The sequence below is a fragment of the Corvus moneduloides genome, chromosome 19 (genome assembly GCF_009650955.1).
Source record: "Corvus moneduloides isolate bCorMon1 chromosome 19, bCorMon1.pri, whole genome shotgun sequence".
NCBI classification, from domain to species: Eukaryota; Metazoa; Chordata; class Aves; order Passeriformes; family Corvidae; genus Corvus; species Corvus moneduloides.
This window is the reverse complement of record NC_045494.1, coordinates 3,088,055-3,113,957: the sequence shown is the minus strand read 5'-3', so window position 1 is coordinate 3,113,957 and position 25,903 is coordinate 3,088,055. Positions and strand designations below refer to the sequence as shown.

At 38.7% G+C, this 25,903-nt stretch overlaps 1 protein-coding gene across 7 annotated transcripts in view; it reads left to right on the top strand.

Annotated features, from left to right (window-relative positions):
• CEP112 (centrosomal protein 112) overlaps positions 1-25,903 on the top strand; it is a 157,814-nt gene that overhangs the window by 30,336 nt on the left and 101,575 nt on the right. For 6 of the 7 annotated variants that reach the window (XM_032129016.1, XM_032129015.1, XM_032129014.1 and 3 more), the window contains 8 exons: positions 1,172-1,271; positions 2,445-2,563; positions 3,586-3,729; positions 5,986-6,140; positions 6,464-6,581; positions 7,550-7,645; positions 8,436-8,495; positions 10,962-11,041. In XM_032129016.1, coding sequence (XP_031984907.1) covers positions 1,172-1,271; positions 2,445-2,563; positions 3,586-3,729; positions 5,986-6,140; positions 6,464-6,581; positions 7,550-7,645; positions 8,436-8,495; positions 10,962-11,041 — 872 coding nt within the window. The remainder of the gene's footprint in view (positions 1-1,171; positions 1,272-2,444; positions 2,564-3,585; positions 3,730-5,985; positions 6,141-6,463; positions 6,582-7,549; positions 7,646-8,435; positions 8,496-10,961; positions 11,042-25,903) is intronic. The other variant, XM_032129013.1, reaches the window with a different exon arrangement.

The following is a 25,903-nucleotide window of genomic DNA, read 5'->3' as shown; positions in this document are numbered from 1 at the left end:
CCTGTGAGATTCCAGGTGCCTCCGGCAGGGCTCTGATCCCGGGGCTGTGGCGGGAATCCCAATCCCGGCGTCGGCATCACTGCGGCTGATCCCGCTGTAAGCTCGGCATTAGTCAGGGCCTCTGCTTTGTTCCCTAAAGACTGAGTCACAGGCTTGGAGGAAGCTGGTTGACACAAGTCTGTGACACATCAAAGCCTCCTGAGAGGATGTTAATATTTGGTCAGGTGCATATTTGGCTCATCTGTTCTCAAGGCTTCGGAGCAGAAGCAGCGAGCGAAGCTGAGAGTCTAAAGGAAACAGCTTTGTGTGAATAAGAAATAGTTTAAATGCTTTCTCATCCCTTGAGTTGTCATCCCTTCCTAACTGATGTTAGAATTCTGTCTTTTGAAGTTGTTTAATAACGTTGGATATTTTAGAAAAGGTTAAATAGTGTCGTATTAATCTTTAAAGACACAAAACGTTTATTGCAGATGGAGTAATACTGTTTTAAGATGAAAGCTTCTGTTTGATAAGAGATTTGGGGCACCGTTATAAAATTTTTGCAACTTTAATCTTTATCTTAAACACAAAGTTTAAATTAAAATACTATCTCAAAGTGTGCAAGTATTCAAGCTGGTTTTTTCCAAACTCAGCCTGTACAGAAATGTGGGTGTAGTTACCCTCATATACTTGCTCTATTCCAGTCCATTGTTCCTTGGGATCTATGCAAGGAATTTCAATTGGTGAAGCACAGAAGACTGTAATGAAGTTCACCAACTTATTTAAATATTTCTTCAATCTGCTGAGAATTTTAGATGCTTTTAAATACTATTAGGCAACATAAGTATGGAAATCTTTTCTGTTTGCCGTAGTAGCACCATGAAAGTTCCAAACTCAACAAAAGCAACACCAGGTTTACCCAGGTTTAAAATAAAACAAAAAGACCCACCTTAGAACATGAAACTCCTTTTTTAATCTGCTTTTGCCTACATTTGTCTAAACCAGTCCTTTGTTTATGACTTGGCAGTCGTAGCTGGGAAAATGATTTAGGTTCAGTCACTTAGTCCTGCACAACCTGAGCACTTCTTGGAGGCAGCACCTTTGACAGAGATCAGGGTGTATTATCTTGTGCACTGGCTGTAGTTTGGAATGTTTTGGACTTTTGTTAAAATATTCTGAATTTTCTCTGCAGATTTTGGATAGAAAGAATGATGAAATAGATGTGCTGAAGTCCACCTACCTAAAGAAACAAAAAGAATCTGAGGAGACGATTAGAAAACTGGAGAAAAAAGGTGATTTTTGTCCTCATGGTTGTTTTCTATGTGGTGGTATTGTACTGCATCCTCTTGTGGCTGTGGGCTTGCATGTTCCTTCTGCAGACATCCCTTTCTTCATCATTTGTAGCTCTTGATTTAATTTTTTCCTTTAGATCCTGAGATTCTTGTCCAGTTGTCTCTGCTGTTTCCAACCCAAATGTTCCAAGAGGCCTGTGATCTATTATATTGAATACAGGTTTTATGAGCGTCACCAAAAAAAGTTCCTTTGATGCTACTGAAGTATTTTGGCCACTTATTTCAATTTTTTGGGAATCTCTGGCTCAAAGTTCATTTCTTTATACATTCAGAACATTTTAACCAAACCACAATGGGTTATTTTTAAGGCTATTGTGGCAGGAGATTTCAAACATGAGTAGTCTTGAGTGTGTCATAAGTACAAAACTCGCCTTGAGTGTGGCTTGTCAGCAGTTTTTCAATGTTAGTTTCTTTTAGAATTCCTTGGAGTCCCTTTGCACTATGGACTAAACCACAGTGTAAAATAATACAGAAGTTTGGTAATCTGTGTACAAAAAGGGAGAGAGTTCCATGTGTTTTGTTTCCTGCTCCTTGGGAAAGTAATTTGTCCAACAAGGGATCTGGGGCTTCTCTCTGGGGGCTGGTGGTTGCTCTTGTCTGGAACAAGTTGAGCTGGAGTTACCCACACTGTTCCAGGTAATGAAAATCCTCAGTCACTCCTGAAAAGTGAATATGTACCTGCTTTTTCCACTAATGATGATGCCATCACTTGCAATTTAAGTTGGGGAACTTAATTTCCTTGTGTATCTTGGGCACTCAACCTTCACAGGAACTTTTCTCCTAAGGATGCTCATGAAGTCAGGTTAAAAATAACTGCTTTCTTGTGGTTATACAGAATTTTGCTGATGTATATTTACTCCTTCAGGAAGGAAAACTCTCTCTGAAATATTATGTAAACAAAGTAGAAAAGAGAGAACACCTTGTAATATTGTAATGACACAGAATTTAAGTGCTACATTTTAAAGCAGCACATGCATTAAGTATTTAAGAGCCAAAAACCATCAGAAAGCCAGGTCAATTGGAAAACTGGCATAAACTGATTGTATCTATTGCCAACACTGAAAAATCCCAAAGGTCTTGAATGGTTGTTTAATTTTTTCCCATTTTTAACAGTTCACACCCTTGTTCGTGAGTCCCAAGTTGTGAGAGAAGCCAAAGAGCAGCAGATTGTGGAGCTGAAGAAGATGTGTGAGCAAAGCAATGATTCCTTGAACAATGAGTGGGAGAAAAGGGTAATGAACAATACTTCCCTCCTTTGACAGACTCCTGCAGTGTTTATCTGGGATAATGCATTTTGTCACTCAAAGAAATAAAGACACAGAATGAGTTTTAGGGATATTTTTTGTGTTGATTTTATTTTTTCCTGGAATAATCAAGAATCTCTTTGCTGATGCTTTTACACCCAGCTGGTCACCCTGTTCTGGGGTTCATCTGGCCTCCTGGCAAGTCTCTGGATGTATTAGGGAAGTGTTTATTTCTGGTTGACCTGACATGGAATTGTAATCTGGGTAAACCTGCTGCTACCTGCTGGCATGGTGATTCCTTTGAACTCTTAGTTTTGCAATGGGTCATGAATTCTTCAGTGTATTTTTGTTTATTGTTCAACTCAAGACAGCAGCAAAGCAGAGGGAAGGGCATGTTTGTTGAGAGACAGTGTCACCTTTGTCCAGATTATTGTCAGTATTTGTCTTGCTTCCCCCTCTCAGGAGAGGGAGGGTCAGAAAAAGGACAAACACACCTCCCTTCATGAAGTGTGCTGTATAATTTAATTTATTTTCATCCCTGCATCTAGAAATGAAGTTGGGTTTAATTCTTGCCTTCTTAAAGCCAAATCATAATCATAAATCATAAATTGTCCTTTATGTTGAAGATCTTGAGGCTTCAGTGTTGGGTGTTTTTTTGTTTGGTTGTTTTTTTTTGTTTTTGTTTTTTTTTTTTTTCATAGAATCCCAGACCGGTTTGAGTTGGAAAGGAGCTTAAAGCCCATCTCATTCCAACTCTCTGCCATGGGCAGGGACACCTTCCACTATTCCAGGTTGCTCCAAGCCCCATCCAGCCCGGCCTTGAACAATTCCAGGAATGGGGCAGCCACAGTCTTCTTTTTGTTTTAGAGAAACAATATCTTCAGAGAGGACAGAAATGTGGATACCTGGGCTTTCCAGTGATTCTATTGATATGCTATAATAATGTAACAACACTTCTTGATGCTAGTTGTAGATGCCATTTGTTATTTGTGCCTTTTTTTCTGACGCAGCTCCACGATGCTGTGGCTGAGATGGAGAAGGAGAAGTTCAACATCCGGAAGAAGCACACGGAAGATATGCAGGAGCTGCTGGAGGAAACCAACGCTCGGCTGGCCAAGATGGAGGAGGAGTATTTGCAGCAGACACGATCGACTGTAGGTTTTGGTGTAAACCTGTCACGACAGCAAGCGTCTCTTAAAATATTTAAATTCTGTGTGTTTATGTTCAAGTGGACTGGAAGTGTCCCAGGCCAGGTTGGATGGGGCTTGGGGCAACCTGGGATGGTGGAAAGTGTCCCTGCCCATAGCAGGGGTGGAATGAGATGATCTTTAAGGTCCCTCTCAACCCAAACCATTCCATGATTCTGTGATTCATGTACATACATCCTTATTTTTGATAGTGCAATGTAGTTGTTCTCTTGTGGGAGAGGGCACTGTCCTGGCAGCCAGTCCAACCAAGGATGTTATTCCCCAGGTAAAATTAATCAAGGTACAGCCCTTCAATCAATGTTACACAGATCTCTTAGTACCAGTCCTTACTTACAAATATGTCTCACTGCTTTGGATTCAAGTTAGCAGAACTTTTGTCTTTGCAGGTTTGTAGACCATACAAGAGGATTTAGATATTACATCTATTTCCATAGAAACATGTGACTCTTTACTCACACACCTCCTCTTTGAATGGGTAAATGCTTCTGTTAGATGAAAGATCACATTAAAAGGATTTCAAAATAAGTATTGATTATTCTAATGTATTAAATTTCTTTTCTAGAATAATTATAAGCATGTAATCAGATATAATCTGGATTTTGTGCCTGTTACATAAATGATGCAGAAAGCAAAAACATTAACAAGTAACCTCAAAAAAGCATCCTGTACTTTTCATCAGGATGGGGTATGAGGAAAATTGAATGAGTGAAAAGACAATGTCAAACAAAATTTATTCCTTTATTAATGAATGTTGAATTTAAAAATTAACATTCAGATCATGTCACAGGTAACAGTAAATACAGAGAAAAATGGACACAGTCTGTCAGCAAGATTGAATTTAAGAACCATCAAAACTAGACAGATCTTGCTGAGCAGCTTCTGATTTAATAATTAAACAAGGCAGAGTTCAAGGCAGGGCTTAAGATGAAAGACTAGACTGTCACTGGAAATTAGTTTTCTTTTTTTCTCTCTCTCCTTTCTCTCTCCTGATTTTTTTTCCTATTTTTTTTTGTTGGTATTTCAGAGTTTCTCTGTTCAGAGTTTCATGTTGTCAGGAATGTCAGTGCTGTTAGCAAGTGGAATTGGCTGAACAATTTCACCAATGCTATAGAACTGATAAGGAGGGGTTTGTGCCCTGAACAAGGATGAACTTCCTGAGGAGGGGTACAGGGCCAGCCTGGAATTATATTCAATGATATATTAGAAATTACTCTTTTTTTTTAATTATTAAAAAACCCTCCACAAAACCCCAGAAAGCCACAAAACAAGCAAAAACCCCAAGCCCCCAAAGCAAACAACCCTCTGCCCGCAGAAAACCAAACCCGTACTGAGCAGCTGGCTTGGCACTGATGGAGAATTTTGCTGTGCTGTGGCTGTGAAATCTCTGAAGCCACTTGCCAGAGCTCAGGTGGCTATTCAGGTGACCTTCTCTCTTGTGTGAGGTTCTTGCCTTGGTTCAGGTTCATGTCACCACCAGGGATGGTCGGGGCAGTGGCTGCTCAGGGCAGATACTTGGGGTTTTATTTTACTTTAACAGTGGATGAACTTTCTGTTCCACTTCCCTCATCTTCAGGCCTTTGTTAATATAAAAATAACACTGATATATACATCCTGCAGGGACAGCTGGGTCTTATTTTCTGACTCCAGCCTCCTGAGGAGTTCTTTGCTCATTTCCCTGCATATTCCCATAAATTTAAGGAAGAATGGGAAGTGCTAGAGTAGTCTCAGACTACCTGCCTGTCCTCACTCTGCTCAGTTTTAATTTGTTTATATTAGGAGATGAAGTTCCAGGAAAAAGATACAACTTTTGAGAGATGCTTGTAATTTACTGAAAGGAAAGGTAATGAAATTAATGGAAAGTCTAAGAACACTTTACGTGTATTATCATCGATTACAGCTTCCCATTGAAATACTGTCTTCTCTTCCATTTTGAAAGATTTGTAATTTAGAGATCAGTTGCATATGCTGTTTTGGATAAGGGAGATGTCACTTTGCGGGGGGGATAAACATCCATATTTTGAAAATTGATTTATTTTTTATATACAACATCGAATTTACTGTCATGATTGATGACAGCTTTGCCATTGTAACTCTTGTGTCCCTGCGTCGCAAAAGAACCTCGTTGCTCAAAGCTACTGAATAACAACAGGGGTAGTCCCTCATTTATTCTGGGCTTTTCTCAATAATTATCTTTCATTTTAGAATGAGACAGTCCAAAAGCTGGGGGCTCGTGTGCAGCAGTTGACTGTTGAGGCTGAAAATAGTCATTTGCAACGTCAGAAATTATCTCAAGAGAAGATTGAGGTAGAACAGCGTTACCAGGAGGTCTGCTCCCAACTTCAGGAGCTGAAAGCAAGGTAATCAAATAACAATTGCTGGTGTAACTTTTAAGAATATGGAATTTCCAGAAGCAAACATTACTCATTTTGTTCCAGGAACACACTGAATGGCATTTAACATTAGAAAACTCTCATGAAAATGTATTAATTGGTGTCAGACTCATTTAGAGTGACCCAAATGATCACCTCGAGGAGTGTGTTACCTTTCCATTATTTATAAGCAGCTCCTTCTGTGACAAGAGCACGTGGCAGACATGCAGACTCCGCGGAATTGATACTGAGCAGGTAAAATGCCAAAATATGAAAGCAATTTCCATATTCTGTTTGCTTGCTCCTTGTAGGTACAACTTACTTCAGAAAGACAAGAACCAGATTACACAGGAATACAAGGAGAAGCTTCAGCAACTACAAAGTAAATTTGATGTTGATAGAGATTTTCTAAAGCAGGAACAAGCTCAGGTATGCTGCCAGGTATAACAGGCAGGAAAATGGAGTTTATTTCTTAAGTGTTCTCCTCACTATAAATATGATACTTATGAATAAATCCAAGGAACTGCTCAGTTCCCCAAGTTACTTGTGAGTGTGAGTTTAAATAAAATTGGGATTTAATTTGTTGTTCCCACATTTGACTCAAAAATCATCTGAAGTTGGCTGGTAATTCTGCTGTGTGTATTTCTACAGCTGATTCAGATGAGGTACAATTAATATCTTGATTTTGTTTGTGCTCCTTGTAAAAATTCCGGATACCAGAGAATTTCAACACACTTAAAGACTTGATGTTTTCACAAGACCTTTTCCATGACAGAAAATATTTTTTCCAGAAAAAAACCAGTCCTGCAGGCCTCATAGTATTGAACATTGTGTTAAACATTTATATATTTAAGGAATTATTTTTATATTTTGTGAGTGTAGGTTTCACCCAAAATGTAATAACTCTGGTTTGTTTCTGGAAAAGCATCTCTCAGGTTGATATCTACCAATATGCATAGGTACAGACATGGTATATATTTTAAATGATTTTAAAGTTAAATGATTGTAGAAAAGACTCAATTTTTAAATACCATTTATTAATCCATAGAGCTGTAGGACAAGTGGGGTCTTTGGTATTTATTTGCTGGAATTCTCTGAGCTTTGATGATACTTAACTTCATTTAATTTACGAGGTATTTTTCTTTCTACCAATTTTTAGTAGATTTTAGTAGGGATTTTTTATTGTTGGGGGTGGTTTTTTGTGCTTTTGTTTCCATTTCTAAGTTCACCAGAGGGCCTGAACTGATGTATCCAGAGCTGTAAACTCACACAGGTTTTTTTTCTCTCAAGCTGATATTTTTTTCCAATTTCTGGGCACCTTAGAGAAATAAATTTTAAAATGCCAAAGAGCTAATGAGGAATGCAATACAAAAATTGATTTTTCTGTTAAATCCCAGCAGACATCTGATGTGATTGCAGAATTACAGCGTGGAATTGCTCTGTTGAAACAACGATTGGAAGACTCAGAACATCAAAGGCAGCAACAGCTGAGGGTGAGCCCTGATTTTCTTTCTCAAAAATGCCCAACCCTTGTTGCTTTCTTTGGTGATTTAAATGTTTAGATAGCCATGCTTAAATGTACTGATGTAGACCATGCTTGCTTGTTTCTGTTTAATTAATGGAAAAATATAAACTGTCACATATGGTTAAAGGTTGATTTAAAAAGTGTCACTAAAAGAGAGGTAAGAGCAGAATTTTCACAGAAGTTTTCTGACTGTTTCTTGTAGTTCACGTGTTAAATAAAACAGTTTAAATGTGTATTGGTGGTTTACAAAGAAGCCTGTCAAAGAATGATGAATATCTTTTTTTTCTCGTAAACTGTGAACATTTTTAAAGTTCCAAAATTGTTTTTAATTTTCACCGTTTAATAGTTCAGTTCAATATTCTGTCTTCCTGTAGGCATTTAAATTAATCCTTCTATCTCAAGGTAATGAGTTCCACATCTGTATCATGTATCAGTCCTGGTTGAGTTTTGGCATCTACTTTTCCTCCAATGTCTTTCATTTCACAGTTGATGTAGTACAGAATGGCATTTTAATAGCTCAGGAGAACAAGTTGCTTTTTCTCTTTAGAGCACATGAATCATGACTTTTGAGATAGTTGTGTTATTTGCTGTTGGTTGAATTTTTTTGTATGTCAGAGAATTTTTTCATGATGATATAAAGTGGGTTTTTATTTTTTATGGACTGTTCTATATGGTAGCAAATGTCTGTGTGATGAATGCTCTGAAATGGAAGAAAAATGGACTTTGTTTATTTAGAATACACATCTTTTCCTCTGCAGGATCAAGAATACAAGGTTCAGCAGGACAAGCTTCACTTGCAGCGTGCGTATGAGAAACAGGTAATATTTCCAGGAAAATTTACCGTCTTCTGCACAGCTCCAGTTTTGTTCTGTACATGACTTAAAGGTTTAAATTTTGAAACCCTCCAAAACAGTAAATTTGGGAATCCAAGCACTTCACAAGGTTTGGAAGAATAATTGGACAAATTCAAGGAGTATTTTAAGCACAGCTGTTTAAGGATAGGGATATCGCCTCTGATTTTAGGAACCCGTTGCCAAGTGATGGAGGCTGGGAAGGCATTCCCAAAGAAGTGCTCCTGGAAGCCTGTGCTCTGTGTGTGCACTGCTTGGGGTGGCAGCTGATGGCAGCTGCTGTTATTGAAAAGATAATGAACTGAATGAAACCTGGCCTGACCTGTTGGCAGTGTTCATGTGCTCTCCCATACTCCTTTTCCCCCAGCATGTCTCTATTCCATCCCTCTCCATGTGTTCTCTATATATTGTCAACATGCATTGTTTTTACATCAGAAACTTAAAGTAAAAAATGTAATTTTCATCAAAAACACTTCATCTTAAAGCACTTTGCAAATACTGCCTGCTCTTTTAGACTTGAAACATCAATAGGCTTCAAATTAAACTTCAATTTTAGTGACATTGTATGTGCAACTCATGTGCAGCCAGAGGGTGCCTTAGATGCCTGTTTAATTGAAAGGATGTGTTACTCAAACATGTCATTTCCAAATGTGGCAAATTTATAACATAAGATAATGGATTGTGATCCGAGCTACTTGTCACTTGGTAATAGCACTTGTGACATGAATTGTAGTGAGGTTTTGGTTTGAGTTAGTCCCTTCTGCTGACTTGAAGTCAAAACATTCTTTGTTCCACGATCTGCCTTGGTTTAAACCTAGCCTACATTCATCTTTTTAGTCAAGTCATGGGTGTTATGAATGTTGAACTCAAGAAAAATCCAGGATTGGAGTAATTTGCAGGCCAAATTAAAAAATATATTGGCACAGTTTGACTGAGGTTTGAGGATCTTTTGGGAGAAAGCTCCTTAGTATGGGCTGAGGGCATGTCAGGAGTGCCTCCACAGCAGTGAGCCCAGGGAGGGAGGCTGGAATTCTGCATCAATAAACAAGGAAGCAGAGCCTTTCTTTCAAGATAACTTGACAGCAGTTTGTTCATGAATTCTGGTGTAACTGTTTTCAAAATCAAATCTTTGAGAAAGGACGAGGAGAAAAATACCTGTGAATAATCTCTGGATATAAATCCATAAACCAGGATGGATTGGCCCATAAAATACTAAAACAAGTAAAGGAATCGTGAAGTCTCTGCTGCAATCTGTTCACTTAAAAACCTACCCATTATCTAATAATCCTTATGAGTCTGCAGTGGCTGTTGCCTCTGAGGATACCTAAACATCAAACAAATCATAGGTAGTAACCTTAAATGTCACTGTTTGATTAAATGTGCTTATCTGCTGAATCAGGAACCAGTTAGGCTAAATGGCTTTACAAGCCAAGGAAACACCTGCTTTTTATAAATAGTCTACTGCTTGTTTTCCAAACATTCAGCTCAGCATCACAAGAGTGACAGATTATTCCTGAGAGCCATTCACAAGCCACCTGTAAAATACGTAGAATTTTACCAAGTTCGGCAATAGCTTCTTCATTCTCTACTAGACAGCTCATGGATTTGGAGGCTCTTGGAAACCAAGTGTTCCTGGAGTGAGCACCTTCATGGAACTGCTCCCAGCAGAGAATCTCTGAATTTGTTTTTTTCATTGGCCTACACACTTTTTTCTTTATTGTAGTGTCTTAACAGCCTGCAACATTACAAATGACTGTAGGTGGATAAAGGATTTCCTGTATGTCCCATCCCCACGTTGTTCCTTGAGCAGTTCTAAAGCAATACAACTCTTGTATTATACGCAAACCCTTGTACTTAACCTGCTCTTGGCAAAAAACATTACAGAAACTCATGGTTTGGACCACGCCTGGGAGGTTGCCAAATTCAAAGGTTTTTGTAACTATTTTTAGGATTATTATTAGTAATTCTTCTACTGTTTTTATTCTTTAGGATGTTTATGTAAGATATTTATGTTTGATATTTTTTCTTGTAAGAATTGATCAAAAGTGATTCCCTTTGGTGGTCACAAATAGGTGAGCAGGAGCTCTGCGCCCTCGAGTTCCATTTTAGGCATATTCCTATCTGTTTTTCTCTACTTACCTAAAGAAAACCTAGTTCCTTTTTTATGTAATTACTGATATTTCTTTATTCTAGAGAATAATATTCACTTTGAGAAGGAGAATAGCTCATTGGCTGCGTTCTCATACTTAATCTCTCTGTTAATCTCTACTTTTGCATTTCACATAATTTTAGAAATCTATGGGTGGTTGTCTGCATCAGTGGAAAAAGAATATGCAAATGAATAGTTTTTAGAATTAAAAATAACAATGATTTATTTTTAACTCAGACACTGTTTTGGTTAAAATACATGGTGTTTTTTTCCTTAAATGGCAGATTCAAGGCATTCAGAATGATCTGGATAAAGAAAGAGGGAATGCTCAAAAGAAAATTCACCACCTGGAACAGGCTCTGAAGTAAGTGAATATGGAATAATTGTTGAACCACCCCTGGTATTTATTATGAATATTTATTTATTAATATTTATTTATTTATGAAATAAACTTATGATTTATCTCATCTAACTGCCCTCCTATAGTTTTTTTTCCTGTTTTAAAGCTGCATCTTCAGGGTTCTAATCAGAAAGAAAAATGATAGAAACTAAAGCAAGAACCAACTCATCCAAATTTGTTGACTTTTAAGGGGTGGGAATAAAATAGAATTGAGGTTAATGCTGTCAGCTGGCCTTGTCCTCTCAAATAAATCGGCCAAGGTTCAATTCAGAGTGGATTCATAGAAAGCAAATAATCACAACTAAAGACTTGTTGCTTTGGGCTCTTCTAGAAAAGGGAATAATTTTGAAAGATGTATTTATTGAGATCATATTTTACCTTAATTTAGTATATGATGCTTCTGATTTTATATCTTATTTTTAATATTCACATATTACAACTCTAATGTGGACTTTTCCTCTTTGTTACAACACTTCTTTGCGTGAATACTTGTTCTTCACATGGATCTAAGGCTGGGAGAAGTGCTCTGTAGCAAACAGTTTTCATTAACTAACTTGGAACAGGGTTTTTTGCTGACTTTGTCCATGAAAAGCTAATCAGGCTGAACCTGAACCAAGTTTGATGCTTTCTGAGCAGGAGGGTGGTTTATGTACAGCAGATGCACGTAGGACAAGATCAACTCTTGCTATGCTCCTTCCATTTTTGATTATGTACAGTATTATTCCCATGTGTTAATCCAGTTTAAATTCAAAGCTGTGGAAGTAATTTCTAGGGAAAACAGATTATTCTGAAACAAACCAGAAGTTATTTGCTAAAAGTATTCAGTTTAATATCACAATGTACCTTATCTAGGCTGGGAGAGGCAAGTAAAGATACTTTTATTCCATAAAAGTGACAGGGCTGAAGTCTGTATTTCTTTATTTCTATAATCTCTGAGGTATTTGGCATAAATAGAGACTATCTTAAATCACTGCAGACATTAATAAAAACTCCAGCTTTTAATCTTTAAATTCTTTAGGCTGACTGTTATTTATAATTTTGGGGAGATTGAATTGTTATCAGCTGCACTTAATCTTTTCGTATTTTACCATCTGATTTGTTGATAATGAAGTTGCATTAATTTTCTTCCACATCTTTCAAATAATATGTCAGTTTGCACTTACTTATGTTAATAAAACCAGTCTGACTTTGCAGCCCAGTGGCTGCTCAGGGTTGATCCCCACGTGGGTGCAGAGGAAACTCTCTCCAGGCACGATCTATGAGGTGCTGGGGATTTGGAACTTGAGCAGCACAGCTGAGAAGCTCTTGAACAGAACTGAGGATGTCCTCAGTTATTTGAGATGTACCCTGGCTGTATTTAAGCTTAGGTTTAGGTTGGAGTTGGAGTAAGGATTTGAAAGACTCAAGTTTTAAGAGCCCGAAGTGCTGGTGATGCTTCAGGGGCCACAAACTATGACAGTGTTGGCAGAGCTCAGTCCCAGCCTTGTGCTTCCTGTGAGTGAATCCTTTGGCCAAAACTGGGGATGGGTCAGCTCCTGGGATTGAAAACCCCTGGGGACTGTTCAACAGGCTAAAAATCACCTGCTATTTCCCCCACAGCAAGTGATTAATAACCTATTTCTCTATGGTTTTCAAAATGTCTTCTGGTACAAATTGCTTCCACTCCTGTGGGTCCCTTCCAACTGGGAATATTCTGTGATATTGTGGAGTCACTTCCATGTCCTATGGCACTCTGTTTCTCTTATGCTTTTTCTTTTCATTTTGTTTTCTTTGATTGAGGGTGTTGAAAATAATGTAGAGATTTCTAATATTAAATCATATATACCTCTCCCACTTGAAATGGAAAATGTTTTAATTTTGCAGATTTTGCTCTTTACTAGAACTCTACACTACTGCTCTTTTGGTTGTTTTATAGCAGGGATTTGGGGTTCATTTTAAGATTAATGATGGAATTAATAATGCTAATAAGTGATGATTCTGTAACTGAATAGAAATAAAAATTAGCTTTCAAGTGTGGTTTTGTCTGGATGGAGACAGAAGTTGGCAGATTCCTGAGGGTGGATTGGTGATGCTAAAAAGATGATATTTGCCGAAATGCAGTGCCCTAGTCTGGGCCCAGCTCATATTCTGCTGGTTGGGATTTCACCTCTGGGTCTGACCTTTCTGAGCAGGGTTGGAACAGACTCACATGCCCAGGACAGAGGAGCTGTCAATCCTGCAGGGCTTTCTGCAATTCAAGCCACTGATTTAGCACCAGTGTTTCTGGACAATATTAAGATTTTTCATATATGTGTCTTTATATGGTATGCATGTAGGTAATAGATAAGGAGCAGTGATATTTATTGTGGCAGAAGTGGATGGCTTCCTTATGGATTTTGCTGCAAAAATAAGTCTTTTTAACAATCCCTTGCCATTAATATGAATTCATAAGAGCCAATATCTTATGTAAAAATGCTTCATTTTGGTGAATTTCTTTAACTACTTGCTGAATGAAATTAAATAACTCCACACTAAGGCAGACACAGTAAATCTTAAGAAAACAACCTTGTCTTGCATGAGGTAGGTGAAAATACAGTTCAGCATCTTCAACAGAAACGATGCCTTGTGGAATTGCAACTCAGAACCCAGTAGGTGCATCAGTGATTTCTCACAAACTACTTTGATCTGAATGCACTTTGATTCTGAAATGGCCACAGGTTTATATCTTGAGTAGCTGGTGAGCTGCAAGCACACGGAAAGGGAAGTGGCAGGCATTTTAGAGGCATTTTTGTTATTATTATCATTATTTTTCCAGTGCTGTGACAGCAAACAGTGCTACTGCTGTTTCAAATGTATCCACACTGATGCAGAATGAAAGTGATTTGAGACATTGTGTGGAATAGTAAAATCCACATTTCCAAAAGTATCTTTCACTTCAAAAATAAAAAAAAAAATAGTATTGCCATGGTTTCAATACAGAATAAGGGTTTACATAGTTTACATAAGGTTTTTTTTCTTCTTCTGAAGTTCATGGTAGAAATGGCTGTCAAAAGCAAACCTTTTGCAAAAGGATTGCTCCAACGCTCCTGACTCGTGGTGGTGACTTGTGGATATAAAATTTATATTTACTTTTGCAGTGCATGTCACAGGCATTGCCTAATAGCAAAAGTCACTCTAAGAAGTGCTCCAAGGGCTTTTCTAGAATGTCCTTTAAATGGCATTTCTATAAGAACAAAGTTTTCTTGAAAAGCTTCTCTGTAATTACTTGGGGGGAAAGGTTGTTTCTCTAATCCCTGTGCTTTGGTTGCAGAAAATGTGTTAGGAGAGTGGGTTGCAAATAGGCTAAATCTCTGCTGTTCTTATCTCTCACAGTGAGCAGAGCAGTAGGAAATAGAGGTATAGAATTTGTCACAGTACAAACTGAGTACAATGAAACAGAAGATAAATGAGAGAAAAAATCTGTACCCATTTGCTGCTGAAGAAATTGCATGGAAGAGAAAGAAAAGGTCTTGCTGACTTTTTGCAATATTGTTAAAGAGCTCTCAGTATCATCTCTTGTGTCTTGTTCTGTGGAATTTGGATGCTTATTCATTCAATATATTTATTTTGCCTCTGCTAGTATTTTGGTAGCAGATTCTTTGATACTTTTAGTTTACTATGAGGACTATATATTTGCTGTAGGGAAATATTCTCCATTTTATTGAAGATTACACAACACCACAACCACGATACCAGCTCAGTTTAGAGGTGGTTTGGTTTTGCCACTTCCATTCTGGAGTTATCAGAGAATTCCAGAATGGTTTGGGTTGGAAGGGCTCTTACACTCATCCCATCCCACCCCCTGCCACGGGCAGGGACACCTTCCACTATCCCAGGTTTCTCCAAGCCCTGTCCAACCTGGCCTTGGGCACTTCCAGGGACAGGGAATAGCACCTTTGTGGCTGCATAGACATATAAAGTTGGTCGATCTCGAAACTGAGAGATTTTGGACTAAATTATAAACATACTGAATAGTTTGAGGCTGTGATCATCTGTCACCTTCATGGAAGTGCAGACTACATTGGTTTCTTCAGGATAACAGTTGTGACAGTTCTCATGTACTGGGGATTATTATGGGATCTGATTTAATGCTTTTTGCTTTGCTTGCCTCATGCACAAATAACATTTTCATGTGCTCCTGAAATACAGATTTCCTGAGTTCTTGTTCTTTAGTTCTGTAGTGTGGTTGAAGGAAACAAATTTTAAGAGGTCACATTAGGAGAAAAATGAAATGAAATGAAATGAAATGAAATGAAATGAAATGAAATGAAATGAAATGAAACGAAACTCCCCCTGTACAGAAGCTGTAGTTAAACACTGCAGTGTCAAGGGATGCCTGCACATCTCCTCTCCAGTGCTCCACAGCCTTCTCCCTCTCACTCTTTGCCTCTTTTTTTTTCAAGTCTGTCTATGGAGCCAAATCTCAGCACTTCGTAAGTGGGGATGATACACAGCAAATGCTGAGCAGCTGCTTTATTCTGAGTCACTTAATAAAATTATTTGTTTACATAAGGAGTTACCAACACCTCTTTTTTTCCATGGCTTCTCTACCCCTTGTCTGAACTTGTTTAAAATTCTTCTGGGGAAGAAAGAGGGGCTAAACTCCTAAACTTTCTAGAAACCAGCAAAGCCACTTCTGTCTATTAGCAGATTTTCACAATAGTTTCGCAGTAGTTTCTAAAGCACTCGCAGACAGCTCTCACAATATTCTGGGATTTGGTTTAGGTGGCAGACCAAATCTTCCCAACCATGAGATGGTGTGAAGGGGGCGCCTGCAGGTGTTCAGTAAAACACAGAAATGAAAACGATTTGCTTTTCTTTTCTCATATATCCTTGTGTACATACACATGGTTTCTGACATGAGAGTCAAGGAGAAGAAGTTGATTTCTTGTTGGAGGTGGTGCCATGGAGTTGCCTCACTGTAGACTTAAAAAACCTTTTTCCACTGCTTTTCGTCATTCCAGTGTGAGAGCAATGCTCTCTGCTTCCCTGTGCTGGGCTGCTATTTGTAGGGATTTTGTCAGGTGTTCAGTAGTACTAACTTACATTTTAAATTTCAATTTTTGTGTACAGCACAGTTATTTCTGCTACAAGGTTTTGCCTCACAGAAAATACCTGATAAAAATGTGTTTGCACTCGTATTTCCTAAATCAAGGTGGAAGAAATGCTCTTTAGGGAAGGAAATGCTTTTTTATTGGTACCAGTTACTCTTCTTGAAACCTCAGTCATTTCTTTATTCAAAAGGCTTCACTTGTCATCTCCTGGACTGGTTTGCCTGTCATTTGGTTGTTCTGGGTCATTCCTTACCTGACATTGATCCAGATCCATGGAGTTGGAGCTATTCTCAGGCTTCCCTTGTGGTATCAAACTCGGTATTCATACCTGTAAAGCCTTCAGAGCATGGCTTTGATATCACCCTTGCTAAAAGCAGAATTTAAAATGAAATTAGAACTGTTGTGGAGCCTCAGGCTGGGTCCCTGGCACAGGGAATTCCTGGACAGCAGCGACGCTGGAGATCAGTAAATTCCCTTTTTCTCTCGATTTTATTTCCACAAGGCCCCTGTCTGCTCTGGGCTCTGGTGCAGTGGGATGATCTGAGTTTATGAGATCCTGTTTTCATGCTGCCCTGAGTATTTTATTAAGGTTTTGCTGTTGTTCTGAGTCTGCCTGGCTGCCTCCAGCAGCTGCTCCTTCTGCCTGGGGTTTCCCAGTTCACCTGCTCTGGTGAAATGGTGACAAGACAAAAATGGGCACAGGGTGAACTGGTCCTTTGCAGAATCTTTTCCTACAGCTGCGGCTGAGTAATGACTCATTTTTCATTTTATGGTTCCCTTTGACACACAAAGAGAAGACTTGGGTTCGTTTGATTTGAAAAGCTCTTCTTGCTTTGTTCAAAAGTACCCAAAAATGCATCAAACTTCAGCACAGGAAGTTTTACGTAAGGATCTTCTAGTCTTTGGGATTGCTTGTATCTTGCAAAATTCCCATGATGTTTATTTAACTTTTATTCTCTCTGTAATACCACAAAAGGAACAGTGTAAAAGAAGTGAGGGGACATAGATTTGAGAGGAATAAATGGTGAACAATCTGCTGCTGACCCAATAAAAAGGGAATCAGATGAAGGCAAGGAAAAATAAACATGTGAATAGAGCTGGCAGAAGGAGGTAGAATAAATAGCAGTGGAAATAATTAAATTTGTTTGCAATTTACATTTGCATAATTGTTAGACCCCAACATTTTGAAAAGAAGTGAAATTTGGGCTTTTCAAAATATACAGAAGTTGTATTTTGAAAAAAAGCTGTGATTTACAGTGGATCTTGAGAATTTGATTCTACCAAGCCCTGTGAGAACTTTATATTTAAACAGCTGCTCCTTCAAATCCTCTTGTATGGGCTTCTTGAAGTGGTGCGCGTCAGAAATGCCACTGCACACAGCAAAACACAATAGCCTGAGAATCATCAATGCAATAATAAATAAATAAAGGGAGTGATAGCTTTAACCACAAGTTAATTTTTTAGTCCTTTTTTCCTTTCTTGCTCCTCTAAGTTGAATCCAGATTCTGAGTAATTGCTTGTTGTTGTTGTTAATTTTTTTAGGGTAATTGCTTAAGTGTAGCTGTTTTCCTGCAGTTAATTCCATTTTTCCTTGAAAATGAAGTATTTGTGTGTGGAGAGAATTCTTGTCAGAATGGAAAAGCTATTACTATTTAAAGCTGTAAATAATTAAAGGAATATGAGCAGGCATTGTCTTTAATTCCTAGTGTTGCAATAAAAGAACATTGTTAAGAGTTTATACCCATGTTCATTGTGTTCATCATTATCTTTTATTAAAATGTTCAGGGTTGTCTTGGTACAGCAGTTGCAATATGATGAAAAAAGCCAAGTCCGTGATTTAAAAACAGTGGTAATGTGATGTGGCTGAGGAGTTGGGATATAGTTTTACTCCTTAAAACAGGGCCGTGTGTGTTTTTTTGGTAGGGTGGGTTTTGGTTTGGTTTTTGAGTTTTTTTTCTCCTCTAAGAATCAGTGGAAAACCAAGCAGCTGTTCTCCGCTTGGTGCTGTGCTTGAGCATCTGAAACCTTTTAGAGCAAACCCAGTCAAAGTTTCCAGCATATTGTAAACATTCCCTAACCCTTGCTCTAGGGGCCACAACGTGGAGCATGAACAGAGGGCTCAAAAATGTGGTAGCTTTGTTTAATAGTCTCACTTAAAAGCAAAAATAAAGTGTTCTATTAACTATTTACAGCCTTTCATTTTCTTTCCCCCCCGTTTCTCTGGAGACCTACTGGCAATAATGAAATATGTATTGAAAGGAAAGCTCCAGTTGTACAAAAAAAAATGTAACAGTTGGTTTTTAATCCTTGGCTCTGGGACTGTTATGTCCCTCAAGGTGGTTATAGAGATATCACATGACATCTTTTTAGTGATAACAGCTATGAAAATGGTTTGATATGACACACAGCTTACAAAATGGGAAGTATTGCCTTGTGAGGTGAAGAGCATTGTTCTATCATGCTATATAGCACTTAACTCATTGCTGTAAATTGCTGTTCTATTAATTAATGTAGTTAAGGGTTATAACAGTTGCATTGACTAAATGTGTATACAAATAATCACCACTAATGTCAGAATTGTTCCCTTGTTATTCCAAAAGGCTTCCCTCTCACATCAGTGTATTTTTCAGATTTGGTGGGCTATATTTCAAGATTATACAATGCCCAAAACATTGATGAAATGAGAAAAGCTTTTAGTTGGCTAAAGAAAGTCTTACAGATGATTGAATTCAATTACTGATTGTTAAAAAGCATGAAATGTTTCAGGCTGTCACCTCCTTTGGATCACTTAGAAACCATCTCCAAAGTAGTACAAGGAAAAACTGTGTTCCTTGTTGTTTCTTGATGATTCTGATCACTTGACTTCAGTTACATTTGATAATCTTAATTTTGCTTTTACTTTTTATGTACTTTGTACAACTTTCCTTCAGCTTCAGCAGCAATACAACCAACCTTCACTGAGGAGTTGAAGTTAGTAACTCAAACAGTACTTTTAAGGAAAATTGTGACAATCCATGTCCTCTTGGAAAGAAGAAACCGATGAGCCAAGTAGACACTCATGGTTCCCCAGAATTAATTATCTTTATTATCTACTACAACATGAATATTATTACTGTGAATCCTGAACTATACAAATATTTTAACCATAAAAACAGTTACCTTAAGTCAGTAGAATGACAGGATGAATTCTGTGCCCTTGTACCTCCTTAACAGTCTTAATCCTGGCAGTTCCTCCTCGGCATCTTTGGTTTGCCAACCACTGTTGGCTCTGTCACTCTTCACAGACCATGGACTGTGCTTTGTTAGTGTTAAGTGATTCTCCTTGCCTGGCTCTGTCCTATGCCTGGTGATTTCTCACATAGTTTGTCCTCCAGATGGTTTATTTTATTCGCTCCTCAGCTCTCAGTGCCACAGCGCTGTTCTCTGATCTCCATCTTTGCCTTCTTTGCACCTCTTCTCTGGGAATCTCATGAATCTCTTTGCTGTCTGTGCTGACTTTCTGGTCCACCTTTTAATTACAGACTTGTCTCCCTTTTTCTAAGCCATTATCTACACCTGTCTCTCTAATTCTCCCCTCCGTGTTGTCCTTGGTGAGGTTTAGCCGTGGTCTCAGCATGGGAAAGCCGTGACTATTAATCTCTGTTCTAATCCTCCTCCCTTGATAGCTGAGCCTCCGTGGTCTTTATATATGTGGTGCATCTAAATCTTGGAGACAGTTTCTGCAGGCTGGAGCAAAATTACAACGTTTTCCCTTCCAGCCACATTTACAGCACTTGCCCAGCCTTTTAACCCACATCACATTCATCATTTGGCAGTTGCTGTTTTATTCTGTTTGCATAGCACCTAGCACAACAGTGCCCTGTCATTATTGTAATGAGAAATAGTTATAATAATAATTAGTGTGTTTAACCGATGTCTACTTAATTTGCAAGCCATTAATTTTGAATGTAATGCATTATTCTTATTTCAGTGTGATACTACACATGTGGAGTATTATTTACTCTAAATTCATTAACGGCTTTAAGGAGTGGTTTAGTTTGTTAATGTTATCTCATGATTTATTTAAAACATAAGTATAAATTTTAAAACAATAATTGTATTGTAAATATCTTCCCTTGTTGGAGCTTACTTGAAGGAATGCAGCCCAGCTTTTTGATGTTAACATCTCAAATTTTGCAAACTGTGAACAATTTATAAGTGGATTTGTGCTTTTTCTCATAAAGACAAGCTCATCTTACTATTAAAATTGGGGAACGCTTTGTATTTATTTCTTGGCTCTATATTTTTGGCTTTATTTCTTCGAAATGATGAAGCAAGTTAGAATGCTTTCTAACAACTCCGAAATATTAAAGTGCCCAGGGACAGGATAGGGATGATGTTTTGACGGCAATAAATATTTCAGCTTCACATTTCAGTCTTTCTTCTTCGCTCCTTTGATCTGGCTTTGGTTTAGTTATCATTCCGCTTGAATGACTTCACACTGTCTTTCTTCCTCTCCACACCAGAAAGAAGAAGTGTTCTGCACATATTCCATATGTTTGGGGCTGGCATGGTAGGAAAGCCCTCGTTATTCCTGGTTGTTTGTGGGAATCACAGCCCGTGCGGAAGGATGCTCCAAGCACAGATGAGATGGATGCAGTTAGGCCCAAAGCTGCTACTGGGCTGTCACTGTGTGTTAAAAACAGGAGAGCAGGAAAAGCAAAATTGATTTTTGTGTATATCACAGACATGGCATTACTGCTGAAGCATTCTTCTGTAACAATTAACTAACCCATTAACCTCTTTTTTTACAGATACGTGGTACTTTAGGCCTGAATACATTATTTATGTCGTGGAATATCTGCATTCTAGAATGTTGCAGGGAGTAGTTTTTAATGGTCGTGGCACTAAAAAGTGGTAGCATGGGTCTTGCATTTGGCTGTAAATTTAATTAATTAATTAAACTGCTGCGATTTTGTGGAGTCCTGATGGTACCAGGGCACCTCCATGTGAGGGACTCTGGGATCAGGAGCAGGATTGTGGGTCTGCTTAAATTTCCCTTTATAAAGTCAAATGTATGTGTCTATACATTGGATGGGTCCTCTTATCTGTAGACACTGAAGATACTACAGTGAAATTCCTGAATTTTGGTTTGCATGGGAAATTTGGGTATGTTTTGATGCAGGTTGTGTTTTCAGCTACACGGTTCACTGTGTATTATGTAAGAAGTTGTGCTCTCCTTTGGAAATGTGTTTATATAGGGGTTTTTAAGGTATTTTTGAATCTAAATGAATTATATAAATGGTGATTACTGATTTTGTTTCAACACGTTAGTGAGAGTCAATTTTTTGTTTCTTGTGTCATTAAATAAAAAGGAAGGCTGTGTAGATACAGCAATATCCTTCTTCAGCTGCCTTCCAGCAAGTGAATAGTTTGCAGTTTGGTGGATAGCAAAGCAATTTTCCCTCATAAGTAGTAATATTTGGGGGAGGAAGGAATGGGCAAAGACTTGTGTGAGTACAACAAATCTGAATACATAGCATTAGAGTATGTGTAATGCGGGATCTCTGGGGAATGGCAGGACAGCCTGGCCTTTCCCAGCAGGATCTCAGCATCATCAGTGGGGCTGGAGGCTCAGCCATGACTCTGCTTTTCCCATACCTCAGCGTTCTCTTAGTCATATGATTTAGTTTTGAGTAGCCCTGTGAGAAGCAGGGAGTTGGACTCAGCGATCCTTATGGGTCCCTTCCAGCTCGAGACATTCTAGGATTCTGAGATTCATGTTTATCTACAGGCATAAACCTGGAGTTGTAACAACCTGGGAGAGTTAGACAAGGGATGGAGCCTCTCCCTCTTGTGGAGTCCATCAGAATCTAAGTCTCAGAAGCTTATTCAGTAGCAAAATACATCCTTACAGAACTTCCTTGCTCTGCTTCAGTTCTCCAGTACAGTTGGGATTCAATGGGCTGTGCTGCCAGCAGGTTTTGAAAATCTGGAGAAGAATTTGCCTATTTGTGAATTAAGGCCTGGTATAATTTTATAGGAAAACATGAGGAGTTTATTATTATTTTCCATGTCACTGAAAAGCTCTCTAAACTACACACAGGGAGCTTGGGTGTGGATTTGCTCCTGGGATGTGAAACTGTCCCTGTGCAGCCATGCAGGTCCACGTTGAGTTCAGTGTGTGCTGGCACTTCTTGTCTAAAGGGTTTCAATTTGTTGATGAGGCTGAGACCCAGCCAGGTGCATCTCCTGCTCCTTGTGCTGTTGGTAAGCCCTTGCAGTTCTTCAGGGAATGGTGGGAACCCTGCAGGAACGTGTTGGTTCATCCAACATTTGTTGGGACATCCCAAGTTTAATTAACCTCTCCTGTTAACCTCTGCATTGCCCCGTGTTTCGTTAACGTGACTTGCAGTGCTGTGAAGTCTCACTGTGTTTAGTTGTTACCTCTTGGAAGCCATTTTACAGAGCAAGACAAATATTTATGATTAAGCACGAAGAGGAAGCATGTAAGTTGTTTGTATTTCCCATTTATCAGTGCACTTCAGGGTGCTGATTTCTGAAATTGAAATTCTGGACTTCACAGTCAACTTTCCCTGAGATGGTTTGTGCCATGTAAGATTACTAATTCTGTTGCCTTGTCCTTTATACACTGAAACAAAAGGAATTTGCTGCTTTTTAAACTGGGGGCAAAGAGTAAATTCACCCTGTTTTTATATTCAAGCCGGCTCAGCTTTAGGGGATTTAAGTGATGTAATTGTATTGTATTGAGCCCCACAACTAGTCCAACTGAAAAAAATAATCTTCAAAGTGAATATTTTAGCGCTTCATGCAAGGCACATTGCTCGGTGTCTTGGGAAAAAAAGTGAAGCTTTTCTTATATTTGTGAACCGAGGGCCATTGTTGTACAGGTTTTCTAAGCTTCTGTACAAATCTGAACTGCACAAAAAATAGAGAGTGCTGGCTCCCACATCCTTAAAAATGAAGGTTTTTTCCTGCTTATAATGAGATGTTGCATTTATTCATGGGATTAAGTCCTTAAAAGAAAGGAAGATGCATAAAACCACATTCCTAAAAGTCTACATCATAATGTTTCAAACTAAAAATATCTTCTGAAGGAAGAAGATGCATAAATTTGGAGCCTTGCTAAGAGCACGAGGACTGATATCTTGTCCTTTTATGTTTAGATTTTTGTGTTTCCATCTGACTGGACCAAAGCTGTTGTCCCGGTGTCTCGTGACACTTGAGAGTGTGGATGTGTTTGAACAAGCTTCGATTTTTTGGTTTTGTTTCCAGTGTGGAGTGGAATTGTTAGATGTGTTTTGCAGGGAGAGAGATTTGTTATCCAGTGCCCATTGCTGAATTATGGATCTTTGGGAGGAGAAGTGGAGGTTTTCCCCTCTCCATGGTCTCTCCAAGGTAACAGATGTGGATGGAGCTCTTGCATATTCTTCTTTCTGAGGTAGATTTTGTTGTTGGAGAGGGGAGTGATGTAATTCAGTGTCAAGCAGCTGTTAAATTAAAAATACCTGTATTCAGCAGCTCCCTGAAACGTGGGATTTGGGGATAACTGAGCCAAACAGCAGGAGCTGATGGATAACTGACCCATCAGCTCCTGTCACTTTGAGCTCTGGGGGTGCCACTGATGTGCCTGTTCTGAGGAAGGGTGGAGGAGTTTTGTGTTGGGGTCCCTCCCCTGCCATGGAGCCCTGGGAGAGGGGCCCTGAGGGCACAGACACGGGGTTTCCCTGCCCCTGCTCAGCCTCGTTCCCATTGGTTGGTTTGTGTTCCCTGCGCGGGCAGAAGGACCCTTGGTCCCGTGACTGGAACAGTTCCTCAGCAGAGCTCCGGCCATGCGGCTGGAGAGATAAACATCTCTGAAACAGCTAGCAAGAATCTGTCCATATATATTTCCTTTTCCACGGGACTCCCCGTTTGATATATGCGTGTTACAGTATCCCCACTGTAACAGTTTTGTACTTGCAATTTAGATATTTTAGGTCCTCTGCAGAAGAAATGGAAATCCTAAATGGTATTTTGCCACTTAAATTTAGATGGAGAAAAAAAATGTCGATTTTGGTAGTGATGTTTTTTTGCTGTGTAATTTTTATTGTCTCATAAATGAGTGGGGAACGTGGTAGCAGAGATTAACACAGATGTGCTTCACCCCCAAATGAGTGTAGGAAATGGAATCGATGAGGCTGTAGAAGCAAAGAATATCTGGAGGGGTGATGGATGCTCTTCAGCAAATTTGAAGATAATTTACACAGGTCTTCTAAGAACACAAACCCAAAACCCCAAAACAATCATTATCAAAGCTGTGATACAGGATTCTGTTCTGTTTTCCTCCAGTTTCTGCTGGGTAAGAAAGGTATTTTCCTTTTTCTGTAAGGAAAAGAGCCATCTCCCTATTCTCAATTATTCCATCAACTGTGAATGTGGCACCAAAATAAAATCTACTTATTTTAAAATACGCATCATGAAAAAAAACCTCTAAAAGTAAACAGCAGTATACTGACTCAGGGCTTGTGGCATTTCTTTGATCTCTTTGCTATTGGAATTACCCTGCTCTCCTCCACTGCAAACAGCCACTTTGTGAAGATGTAGGATTATGTTCTTTGTCCCATTGTCACAGTCTGGTCTGAAAACCACAGAAGAGGATGTGAATACTGTAACTTTGGGCTTGGCAGCTTCCTGACCTTTCTGAAAGGCTTGCTCAGTGCTGCAGCAGCTCCTCCAGTGCTGGCAAGGTGACAGACAAGATGAATTAACTGGGCTTTTCCGTGTCAGATTCTTTGTTTTATATGGAAATAATTTCTGTCAAAATGGGAAATTTATCATGAGGTACTTCCTCTGCCTGGAAAATGAAAATGTCAGCCCCAGGTCTGTTTGAATGTGTCTTCTGTTACAAGCTGTGGGTGGAGCCAGCTTTGTCCCTCGATGCCACCATCGTGTTCTCCAGTGTCTTAACACAAAGTCAGGCAACCCTTCTGACCTGTGGGAGTAGAAACGTGTCACAAAAGGTTAATAATGCTAAGTTAATAACAAAATCAGCAACAAGTTAATAAAAGTTAGTAATATTTGAGGAATCACATCCGAATTTCTGAAATATTTGTAAGTTACCTGAATTTTGGTCTGTGTTGCGTCAATATGGTGAATGTCTCTATCTTTTCATGTGTCTGTATATATGTGAATGTGCATCAAATATTACAGAAGCATTAGTATTGATATACCATCAAGTCTGAAGAAACCCAGCCTGATTTGTATAGATGTATCAGGTTTCATATGTCAAATAGTGTAGGCTGTTCATATGAAATATCTTTGCAGAGAGATTTAACATCTGTCATTACTGTAAAGGCTGAATAGACATCACAGCATTACGGGTTTCTAATAGATTAAGAAGGAACCACGTGTCACGCATTACCCCTCTTTGCATTTTGATATATGACAAGCAGGGAATAATCCTGCACCTTGTCTCAGCAAAGGTGACGCTGGGATAATTTTTTTGTTTGGATTTTTTTTAAATCTCAAAAGGCGATCATGCTAAAAAGAGTTTGTTTAAGTGTTGGGGGGTGTTAAATCTAATTTAATGAAATCTAATTTATTGTTAATTATTATTGTTATTATTGTTAAATTTATTAATTAGATCTCATTTAAAGATGAGCTTAATAAAGGAGGTCCTACAGTGGGTAGTGCGCCATTGAAGTGAACACAGACTTTGAAGGTGGAGGTTTTGTTGTGAGCTGTGGATGCTGTGTTTGGGTGTGCGAAATTC